This window comes from Rhinopithecus bieti, unplaced genomic scaffold, assembly GCF_001698545.2.
Source record: "Rhinopithecus bieti isolate Rb0 unplaced genomic scaffold, ASM169854v2 scaffold_32955, whole genome shotgun sequence".
Classification (NCBI taxonomy): domain Eukaryota; kingdom Metazoa; phylum Chordata; class Mammalia; order Primates; family Cercopithecidae; genus Rhinopithecus; species Rhinopithecus bieti.
The window spans coordinates 2,150,848-2,162,933 of NW_016814423.1; the positions used below are offsets into that span (position 1 = coordinate 2,150,848).

The 12,086-nt window shown below is 37.7% G+C and overlaps 1 protein-coding gene and 1 pseudogene across 3 annotated transcripts in view; both read right to left on the minus strand.

The window, feature by feature from the left end:
- Positions 1–271, minus strand: part of LOC108514111 (40S ribosomal protein S8 pseudogene) — a 49,712-nt pseudogene extending 49,441 nt beyond the window's left edge. Inside the window, exon 1 of the transcript XR_001881105.1 lies at positions 1–271. The product of XR_001881105.1 is annotated as a 40S ribosomal protein S8 pseudogene (transcript).
- Positions 1–12,086, minus strand: part of NAA16 (N-alpha-acetyltransferase 16, NatA auxiliary subunit) — a 74,815-nt gene continuing 62,729 nt past the window's right edge. Inside the window, exons 16-21 of one of the 2 annotated variants that reach the window (XR_001881131.1) lie at positions 9,988–10,096; positions 9,465–9,563; positions 8,537–8,680; positions 7,430–7,527; positions 6,560–6,822; positions 1–271 (exon numbers count right to left, since the gene is read on the minus strand). Coding sequence is in view for 1 of the 2 variants with exons in the window: in XM_017850205.1 (XP_017705694.1) it covers positions 6,625–6,822; positions 7,430–7,527; positions 8,537–8,680; positions 9,465–9,563; positions 9,988–10,096 (648 nt within the window). In the remaining variant the exon portion in view is untranslated. Of the gene's footprint in view, positions 272–5,187; positions 6,823–7,429; positions 7,528–8,536; positions 8,681–9,464; positions 9,564–9,987; positions 10,097–12,086 lie in introns of those variants that run through there. The other variant, XM_017850205.1, reaches the window with a different exon arrangement.

Sequence of the window (12,086 nt, forward strand, 5' to 3'; positions counted from 1 at the left end):
AGATGCATTGTAGACAACATCGATGATCCTTGTTTTACGAGTACAACACTCTGAGCCCCAGGAGAAATTCCCTACGTCCAGCCTCAGGGCACGGTATTTCTTGTTACCTCCCCGCACACGGACTGTGTGGATGCGGCGGGGGCCAATCTTGGTGTTGGCAGCCGGGCGCCCCAACTCATACTTCCGCTTCTTGTGGTAGGGCTTTCTCTTGCCCCTGGTTTTGCGGCGCTTGTGCCAGTTGTCCTGAGAAATGCCCATCGCTCGGCGCTGGCTGGAAAGAGAAATCCCATTGTAATTCTTATACTAAGCTTCTTAGTTACTGAAATTTACTGTCCAAATGTTTTCATTCTACTGCCTATTAAGGAACTTAAAAAGACACACTGCAGGCCGGGCGCGGTGGCTCACGTCTGTAATCCCAGCCCTTTGGGAGGCCCAGGTGGGAGGATCACAAGGTCAGGAGATGGAGACCATCCCGGCTAACATGGTAAAACCCCATCTCTACTAAAAAATACAAAAAAATTAGCCAGGCCTGGTGGCAGGCACCTGTAGTCCCAGTTACTCGGGAGGCTGAGGCAGGAGAATGGCGTGAACCCAGGAGGTAGAGCTTGCAGTGAGCCGAGATTGTGCCACTGCACTCCAGCCTGGGCGACAGAGTGAGACTCCGTCTCAAAAAAAAAAAAAAAAAAAGACACCCTGCAATAGTAGATATGGAAACAACCCAAGTATGCATCAACAGATAAATGAATGAAGAATATGTGGAATATCAGCCTTAAAAAAGGGTGAAGTCCTGCCATTTATGCCAACATGGATGAACATGGAGGACATTATTCTAAGTGAAATAAGCCAGTCACAGAACAAATTCTACATCATTCCACTTACATGATGTTATCTATAATAGCCAAGCTCGTAGAAGCAGAGAATACAATGGCTGCCACGGGTTGGGAGTGGGGGAAGTGGGGAGGTGTTCAATGGGTTAAAGTTTCGTTTATGCTATAGATGAATAAATTCTAGAGATCTGCCAAACAACATAGTGCCTATAGTGAACAATATTATATTAGGCACTTCAAATTTTTTAAGTGTTAAGAATGCGCCAGGCGTGGTGGCTCAAGACTGTAATCCCAGCACTTTGGGAGGCCGAGGGTGGGTGGATCACGAGATCAAGGCCATCCTGGCTAACACGGTGAAACCCCGTCTCTACTAAAAAATACAAAAAGTTAGCCGGGCGCTGTGGCGGGCGCCTGTAGTCCCAGCTACTCAGGAGGCTGAGACAGGAGAATGGCGTGAACCCGGGAGGCGGAGCTTGCAGTGAGCTGAGATCCGGCCACTGCACTCCAGCCTGGGCGACAAAGCGAGACTCCGTCTCAAAAAAAAAAAAAAAAAAAAAAAAAAGAATGCTTCATGTTGTGTTGTTACCACAACAAAAAGGACACAAGGGAACTTTGGGAGGTGCTGCATGTGTCTCTTTCTTGGATTGTGGTGATGGCATCACAGTGTTTGCATATGTCCAAACTTAACAAATTGCATACATTTAATATGTGCAGTTATTTGAATATGAATTATACCTCAATAAAGCTGTAAAAAAAGAAAAGTGACATATTGCCACCAGGTCACCTATTCTCAAGACCTTTGCCCCTCCCAGTCCTTCTGGAACACTCTTCTCCTAAATATCTGATCTGCAAAGCTGGCTTCATTTAGATATCTGTTCAAATTTCATTTCATTAGACAGGCCTTCTTGGACCATCCTACTTAAAAACAGTAAACTCTTTCAATCACTCTTTGTGTAGAGGTTTTATTATTTTTAATTATTATTAAAGAGATGGGGTCTTGTTAGATTTGAACTGTTGGGGCTCAAGCAATCTTCCCCCATCAGCCTCCTATCTGGGACTCCAGGTGCCTGTGCCCACACCCAGCTTGTGTAGACTTCTGTATAAATACTAGCTCAAGCTAACTGTACTCTTCAGCAACTCTACTCTGCTTTTTCATTGTCTGCTTTATCTTCCAGTTGAGAGGGAAAGGGGCGTATTACGATCCTCAATTACATTGTTGGCATTTCTATTTTTGTCTTCAGTTGTCTGTTTTTGCTTGATATACTTAACTTTGTGAAACATGGTCTCATTCTGTCACCCAGGTTGGAGTGCAGTGGCACGATCACAACTCACTGCAGTTTCAACCTTGTGAGCTCAAGTGATCCTCCAATTTCAGCCTCCCAAGTAGCTGGGATTAGATCTTGCTATGTTGCCCAGGCTGGTGCTTGATATACTTTGAGGTTGCAAGTGTGTGTAAGTTGACGATGGTTTGTATCTTTTGGTTTTTGTTGTATTTTTAAAACCAGTGTATAATGTGTCATATTTTGCATTAAATTCTATTTGGACTATTACCTCAACTTTATTCTAGTTCATATCAGCCTTATGTTGCCACTCTTTTATTTCAATTTTTGCTTTCAAGTATGCATCTTGTAAAGAACTTTTAATACAGCTTGAGAATCTGAGTCTTAATTGGCTAACGTCTAATTAACGTTTATTGTAGCTAGTGCTACATCAGAATTTTGCCATCTTATTTTCTATTTGTTGTATTTAACATTGCTTCAAAAGTATTTTCCATGAAGATCTTGGTATGTTACATCTTCTGAGATTCATATGCATGAGTATTTTTAATGTGTTGTCACAGTCTAAAGCTAATTTAATTGGATTTAAATCTAAAACTCAAAGTTATTTTCTTCAATGCTTTTTAAAAACCTTCCATTTTTTTTTTCTTTTTGAGAAGGATTTTCACTCTTGTTGCCCAGGCTGGATTGCAATAGTGCAATCTTGGCTCACCGCAACCTCCGCCTCCTGGGTTCAAGTGATTCTCCTGCTGCAGCCTCCCGAGTAGCTGGGAATACAGGCCCGTGCCACCACGCCTGGCTAATTTTTTGTATTTTCAGTAGAGACAGGGGTTCTCCATGTTGGTCAGGCTGGTCTCAAACTCCCAACCTCAGGTGATCTGCCCACCTCAGCCTCCCTAAGTGCTGGGATTACAAGTATGAGCCACCGCTCCCAGCCTAAAACCTTCCATTTCCTTACGTTCAGTGCTTCAGAGAAATCTGGTGTCACTGATTCTCTTAGAGAATAATCTTCTTCTGTTGTTTTTAGACTTTTGATATTCTTGAATTTCACTTTAACCATGTTACTATCTATACTCATACTCTGCTTGACTTATCTTCACAGAAATGATCACTGCTTGATATTATGTATTTGTTTCCCTCTCTCACCCAACTGGAAATATAAATCCCAGGAGAATAAGGACCTAATTTCTTCATTACTGTATCTGTCATACCTAGAACAGTGTCTGAAATATAAGTACTCAACAGACTGAGTGATTCTTTCCTTCTTATCACAATTTAATAGAATGTGAGCAATTCCAGTGATTTTGTCAAATTTTTCACTGTTATCCTCAACATATAGGAAACTGCCTGGCATGTAAAAGGCACTCAGCAAAACACCTGTAATCCTTAACATATAGAAAAGTACCTTGCACATGAAAGACACTGTTAGGATCAACATACTGAACAAAAGGAGAGTCCTATAACCTAGCAAAAGTGTCAAGATGCTTGGATTACAATATATACATAAAAGTCATCCTGGCTTTAGGCAGGAAAAAAAAATGGAATTCACAGGTATTTCTAGTATTTCACTTTGCAGAAACTTTTGTAGCTTTAGGGTCCACAAACTACAGCCTAGCCTGAAAGTCAAATCTGGCCCATAGCTTATGTTTCTAAATAAAATTGTATTGGTAAACAGTCACACCCATTAGTTCTGGCTAGGCTGCTTTACAGTACAACAGCAGAGTTGAATTGTGAGAGACCAGTATGAGACCTTCAAAGCCTATTGACTGCCTGGTCCCTTACTGAAAATCTGCTGGCCCTTGTTCTAGCTAACAACTCAATCCAAGATCTACTATGGTTCTTGACTCTGTAGACTTCTGCCCATTACATTCATTCAGTTCCTCAAGAAACAAATCACAGAAAACCTGAGGCCAAATTCTTAAATTATCACCCTATGCCTGGAATCTTTGTGCCTTTTCCTATCTGTTCTGGTAAACTTGACTGGATCACCTGGAACAAACTTTCTTCTTGTGAGACTAAAGACTTCTCTAAGTGTCTATCTTTCAAATGCTTCTCCTTTGGGGCTGGCCTATTCTCCTTTAACTTTCTGGAAACTAAAAAGGCCTCTCCCAAGGTTGGGGGAATGGTGAAGACGGAGGGTGGAGAGACACGACACACCCTGCCTTCCTTATCCTAACGAAGATTGCTGCCCATGTCCCAGGTTTATGATGTTTTATACTCAAAGTAGAACGCAGACAGGAAGAACAGAATCAGTATACACTGACCAATACACTACTGTTTTCACTAATTTCTGTATCCCTTTACCTTGCCTCCCATACGTGTACCTCAAATTTTACTACTCATAACTCAACTGCATCTGCCCCAGAACTCTCAAACTCTAAACGGCTCCAATGAAATACTTTTTAAAAGGCTGTTGCTGAAAGCACAATTTCCACATTATGAGTGGCATATTTTACACAAATATCATTTTGCTGAAAGTAACATGAATTATGTATGTGTCAGGATACTTCTGACAAAGATCAACTACAGATGTTCCTCGACTTATGCTAGGGTTATGTCTCAATAAACCTGTTGTTGAGTTGACAATTTCATAAATCAAAAATGCATTTAATATACCTAACCAGCTAAACATCATAGCTTAGCCTCGCCTACCTTAAATGTGCTTAGAACACTTACATTAGCCTACAATTGGGCAAAATCATCTAACACAAAGCCTATTTTATAATAAAATATTGAGTATCTTATGTAAAAGTACTGTATTGTATATCACCAGCCCAGGAAAAGACCAAAATTCAAAACTCGAAGTACAGTTTCTACTGAAGCATATCACTTTTGCACCATGGTAGAGTTGAAAAATCTTAAACCATTCTAAGCCAATGATCATCTGTAGCTACAAAATTATTAAAATACTAAACGACAAGCTACTGCAGCACAAAAATATACTGGGTAGGTGGTTACTGAGAATTACATTTTTTATAAAACTTGAAAAGATTAAGGTGATTAAGTTTTTACTTCCTCGAAGAACATTTTGCAGAAAATATTGGTAGTGTGAAGCAGTAACAAAACACAAACATAAACATAAATAAGCAACTGTGTACAAAATAATTTATTATAGCATTATCTAGGTTGGCATTATTTTACAGTGAGTTTTTCCTGTCGCAATAAGTATGAATCTAAATAGATTAAGGTGAAAGGAAACGTGTGTCTAAATAAAATCTCCCTTTTTGAATGCATATTTGTCTTAATAAAGGGAAGCATTAATATTACAGACATATTTACAAGGTTCTGAACATAAGTGATTTCATTACTGTTTTCTGTACAAGATAGAACAAAAGCTATTCCCCGCCCCCCCCCCCAAAATACTGTTTAACAACACTATGTTTTAATAGTTAAACTAATGAGTTTCAAATCTCATTCTGCTGAGATATAAAAATGCATTTAATGGTCAATGCATGGCTATAAGAATAAGAACGTTTCATTTTAATTTGTTTTCGGCCCTATAATGCTCCCTGGAAGCATACCTCAGTATAAGCTACTTGCTAACACTCGAAATAACTTAGTTAAGAAAGCATTAATTCTTGCCTGTGGGCTTTTAAGACTGGGAGAGAGATGCAACAATATTACCAGTGAATTTCCATGACCGACAGGCAAACCAGCCTTCACATTCTGAAATCATCTACATAAAACTAGAGTACCCCTATTCAACCAGAAAATACAATTTTCATGAATACTACAAAGGAAATAGTAAACTGCGAAATATTACAATGAAAAGAAGGGCGAATTAAATTTTAAAATAAACTTCAGTATCTGCCAAGAAGAATTCCTTTTTTATGAGGTGGAGTCTTGCGCTGTCGCCCATGCTGGAGTGCAGTGGCGTGATCTCGGCTCACTGCAACCTCCACCCCCCGGGTTCAAGCGATTCTCCCGCCTCAGCTCCTGAGTAGCTGGGATTACAGGTGTGTGCCACCACGTCTGGCTAAATTTTTGTAGTTTCAGCAGAGAAGGGGTTTCACCATGTTGGCCAGGCTGATCTCGATCTTCTGACCTCAGGTGATCCGCTGATCTGGGCCTCCCAAAGTGCTGGGATTACAGGTGTGAGCCACTACGCCCAGCCTCCATATTGTTTTTAACATATAGTTAACACTTTAAAACTGATGCGCTTTAATTAAAAAGCAAGCAAATAAACAATAAAACAAACAGACGAAGAATCAAAGCACAGATCCTGAAATCAGAATCTAAAGAAAATAATACAGTGGGGTTGTATACAACTTAGCTTAGTAAGAAATGATCATATAGAAGCGACAGCTACCACAAAACTATGTAAGAACAAACAGGTAATTTTAACAGATGGTTGTGTAAATTGGCAGGTCAGGTAAAGAATAAAATAAGCTTACAGAATATGCCATTTAAAAATCCTAACCAAATATTTCATTTCATACATGTATTAAAACGCACCCTGGAAAAGAAACCCTGATCTCAATTCAGCTTTGAGTCTATAGGAGTCTACTTTCTAGGAGATTTCAAATTTCATTTGCCAAGACATCATAATTAGCTGTATGGTTCAGTGCCACATTAGGATTGTCGACTTCATTCACAGCAGGCAAGAAGGCAGATGTAAAAGGAAGCAGGTTATGACAGGCCATCCTATATTCTTCATATTGGGAACTACAGTTCCCAAAGCTGCCATCAAGCAGTGCTTCAGAAACCTTTATTAATGTCTAGTGAAACAAAGGGAAAACACAAATTATTTAAAAATAATAAGCTCGCAGTTAATAACCACTTTAATCAAAAGATGCAATGTGTTAATCAAATTGAGAAAGCTGCCTCAGTCTAAAATAACGCCTTGCAATCTACACAGCAAGCGATCACCTCAAAAAAGGCACATTAAAAAATCAACCCTGAAAAAGGCAGTAAAATTCCAGTAACTGAAAAAGAGAATCTTTTAAAACTGTGATCACTAAAAATCAAAGTGTCCTTTACTAAAAACAATAGCTCACATTTACTGAGTACTTAACAACGTGCCAGGCACTAAGCACTTCACGTTTTATTATTTCAGTTAACTCTTACATGGATTCTGTGAGAGCAGCAGTATTTTCACCCTCATCTTAAAAATGAGGAAAAAGAAGCTAAGAGACATAACTTGCCTAAAGTTACACATCTCATAACTGATAGAGCTAAGAGACATAACTTGCCTAAGGTTACACATCCAGGCATAACTCTGAACATCCAGATACAACTCTGAAGGCCTATTTAAGAATTATGCTGTAAAGACACGTTTTGTTAGACCACAGTGTAAGCATAAATCAGCCAATGAAAAAATCTTACCTTTACGTTTTTATCTTTTATAGTTTCATCCAGTCTAGTGGCTATAGCAATTGCTTTCTCTTGCCTTGACTTGTCCAGAAAATACATCATTTTAGCACCTGAAATACCAAGGCATTTCAAAATGAATAAACACCTATACTTTGCATTTTATATGGTATCAAGTGGCCAGTGACTTAAAATATGGTTTTAAGTGTTTAATCAGTGGTAAGCTGGAGCTGACTCCTACCAGCTCATGAGAGCCAAGTGTGACATTTCTTTCCTACCTCCTATTCAGTAGCATCCCATTGATAGCTTAGGCCATGATCAGAGTATTTATATCATGAAAATACACTACAAATCAGAGCTTTTCCCTTCACAAAAAGATGGTTATTAAACATCTATCAGATGAACACTGATTTAACAACTTCCTTCCCTTAGAAATAAAATTCAAAATGTAAATATGGACTGCCCTGTGATATCAATCAGTATTTTAGCCAAAACTATGAAAAAAGCCAAAACTATGAAAAAACTATGAAAAAAGAAAAATATTCTAAAATAAAACATCTAAGGAATAAATTACTGTCACAGAGGAGGAAAGTGGGGGTGGGAAAAACAGGAAAATGTTTGCATATTCATAAACAAAGTAAAATTTTAAAAAATAAAACACAGTTGATATTTCTCCTATAAATTAGAAGAAAAAATATACTCCAGCTTGGGTGACAGAGTGAGGCTCCATTTCAAAAAAAAAAAAAGAAAAGAAAAAAGAAATCATTCATAACCACACACCCCACATCAACATTAAAGCTTTCGTAGACACTTCCTTTCAGCCTTTTTCCCATGCACAGTTGAGATTACATTGTATGTTCAATCCTGCACATGTATTATAAAAGTATTTGCCCGTTATTACAAACCCTTGGAATAAACATCACTTTAAATCTGATATTACATCCTATGAATCCATCACTGTTTCCCCTATTATTGAACATAACATTAAAGTTGTCCGCATTTCTCTCCCCATACTTACACACAGTAAGTACTGTTCATTTGCTTTAAATTTTGGGGGTGTCAAAACTTTCTCTTTGTTCACTTTTTCCATAAGCATTTTAACCCTGGGGGCTACATACAAACCTGAAAGTAGATGCTGAAGAGAGGTAGCATTATGTTTCAGAAAATCCTCATTAAAACTTTCCAAATCCTTGTTGACAAATATTTTCTGCATTTCTTGAGATAGAACTTGGCTCACAATGTCTGGAAGATTACTATGATTAGACACTATAAAACAAAACATTTGGATTTTTTTTTTTGATCTGTCCTTCGAAAAAAAAAGAAAAAAAAAAACCTTTTGAAAACCCTTTATGGCCGGGCGCGGTGGCTCACACCTGTAATCCTAGCACTTTGGGAGGCTGAGGTGGGCGAACCACTTGAGGTCAGGAGTTTGAGACCAGCCTGGCCAACATGGTGAAACCCCATCTCTACTGAAAATAAAAAAATCAGCCGGGCATGGTGGTAGGCGCCTGTAGTCCCAGCTACTCAAGAGGCTGAGTCAGGAGAATCGCTTGAATCCGGGAGGTGGAGGTTGCAGTGAGCCAAGATCATGCCATTGCACTCCACTGTCTCAAAAACAACAACAAAAAAACCTTTATTATTAAACTTGATTTTACATAGTAAAATTATTATTGTTCCTTTGGAATATAAATACATCCTAGCAAATGCACTCATTTCTACCATCTCCTGGTAACATGTCTATTTTATAGACACATGTTCATTTAACTACTATGTAAATTATTATTATTTATTTTGCTTTACGTTATTGCAAATCTCTTTAATGTCCACCAGCTTAATGTAAAACAACTTATATTTGCTTCTCTCAGTGGCATCCCATTGACAGCTTGGGCCATGATCAGAGTATGTGTATCATGAAAATACAAATCAGGGCTTTTTACTTCACAAAGACAGGGTTATCAAATATTTATCAGATCAACAGTGATTTAACAATTGCCTCCCCTTAGAAATGATATAATTCATAAATGTAAATATGGGCCTTTTTTATACTTACCAGATTTAGAAAATCTAATTAAACATTCATGTAACCACGGGTTATTACTGTTAATGGCAAAAGCTCGTTTGACAGACTGCAGCATTAACAGAAACTTGCCTGTGTCAGAAAAAATACAAAAGTAAGAGCATTAATACTTACATGTTATTTTCCTCACTTTATGTTAGTCTCACTTAAGTCCAATAACAAAACGCTACCTTTTTTATAATACTCTTAAGCAAAATTTAAAGTTGACTCTGGCTATCAAAGTCAACTATGGCTTTCTAAAGAAAAGCTTGAAAATCATAAAAAATTGCTTCAGGTAGACGATTTGTATGATTGTTCAAACTATTCTTACACTGGATTTGATAGTACTATTCTAATTTATTACCCAGTTAAGTTTTGAGTAGCCAAGGAAAAGAGCCTTTGTAGAAGGCTGAAATGGAAATCTAAGAAACAAAATAGAACTAACTGACAAAGATTACACTGAATATGGTCACAAATATAATTAAAGATTAAAAACTGAATTCAAACTATTTATTACCTTTTCTAAAATATATTTCAAATGCTAACAGATGAGTGTCAATGTTATCAGCAACAAGGTTCTTAAGAGGTATAAGGAACTTAACGGCTTCCTCTAATGGATTTTCTACCTATTTTGAAACAGAAAAGAAAATTACTTAAAAAACATCAGCACAAGTCAAATTTCCCCTAAAATTTTATATTAACGTATGTCTGAAGTAATTTAGATGGCTTTCTTTATAAAACTAAAAAACAAGAAAACATTTAAAAATCGTCTGTAAATAAATTCAAAGTATACAATCAATACTTTTCAAAACAGAAATAGCTTTTTTTCTGGTTACAAAATCAAGATAATTTTACTAAAACAAAAAAATACACAAAGTTGTTCCACAGACTTAAAGAGACAGTATATCATGTACTGACAGTCCCTTATATACTATAAACATCTAAAGTAAGGAGACAAATAAAATGGCATCAAATAGTAAAGAGACGTTAATACAATTTAAAATGCTTATAATATAGTTGACCCACAAATAACGAGAGCATTAAGGGAGCTGACCCTCCCCCATGCAGGTGAAAATCTGTGTGTAACTTCTGACTCTCCCAACTTCACTAATAGCCTGTTGACTGGAAGCCTTACCAATAACATGAACAGCTGATTAACACATATTGCATATGTTATATACTGTATTCTTACAATAAAGTAAGCTATAGAAAATAAAATGTTATTAAGAAACTCATAAGGAAGAGAAAATCTATTTGGTACTCATTAAGTGGAAGTGGATCATTATCCTTGTCTTCATGTTGGGTCGGCTGAAGAGGAGGGGCTGGTTTTGCTACCTCAAGGATGGCGGGGATGTAGGAGGTAGAAAGGGAAGCAGAAGAGGCAGGCACATTCCATCTAACTTTATGTAAATACACTATAATTTCTTTTTTGCTTTTTCATTTATTTAAAAATGTTTCCAATGCTAACAGATGTGTGTCAATGTACCAAATGTACAAAGATGTACCAATTTTTTGGTTTCAATGCCTGTATCATAGAAGGGTTTGCTTTGGTTTCAATGCCTGTATCATAGAAGGGTCCATGTCATAAAAGTCAAAAATAGTCTTGAATAATCGGAACTCTTTTGCCAGAATGTCTAATGTCCATCTGTTTTCTGGCACTACTGCTTCTATGTCTTCTTCCTCATCATCTGGCAATGGTTTGGAAGCACTCATCTCCATCAAGTTGTTAACTCCTCTGTTGTGGCATTTATTAGCTCTTGAATTTCTCCAGGTTTCCTAATCTTGAAGCCCTTTACCGCCACCTCCACTTTTTTTGTTTGTTTGCCATATCCACAATCTCTTTTATGATTTCCTTGATTGGTTCTGTCATAAATCCTGTGAAGTTGTATACAACATTTGGACACCAGCAGGGATTTATTGTTTCAGGTTTGATGGCTTTCAATGCTTTATCTGTTAACAATGATGGCATCCTCAATGATGTAATCCTTCCAGACTTTCATAATGTTCTACTGGCGTTCTCCTCCATAGCGTTGAAAATCCTTTCCACAGAGTACCAGACGTAATGAGTCTTAAAGGTCCTTATGACCCCCCAACCTAATCTAGAGGCGGAATTAGAGACATGTTTGGGGTCACGTAGGCCACTTACACACTTTTGGAGTTGAACTCATGAGGTTCTGGATGGCCAAGGGTTCTGTCCAGTTATCAAAAGAACTTTAAAAGGCAGTCCCTTACTGGCAAGGTACTTCCTCACTTCAGAGACAAAAAGCATTGATGGAACCAATCCAGAAAAAGGGTTTTCACTGTCCAAGCCTTCTTGTTGTAAAACCAAAAGACTGGCAGCTGTTATCTTTTCCCTTCAAGGCTCAGGGGTTAGTAGCTTTATAGATAAGGGCAGCCATGGTCATAATCCCAACTGCATTTGCACAAAATAGTAGAGTTAGCTTATCCCTTCCTGCCTTAAATCCTAGTGTTCGCTTATTTTCCTTACTAATAGATGTCCTTTGTGGCTTTTATTTTTTCCTGTTATAGAGCACTTTTTGTCTACATTAAAAATCTGTTCAGGCAGATACTCCTTCTCCTCAAGGATTTTCTTTTTCTTTTTTTTTTTTTTTTTTT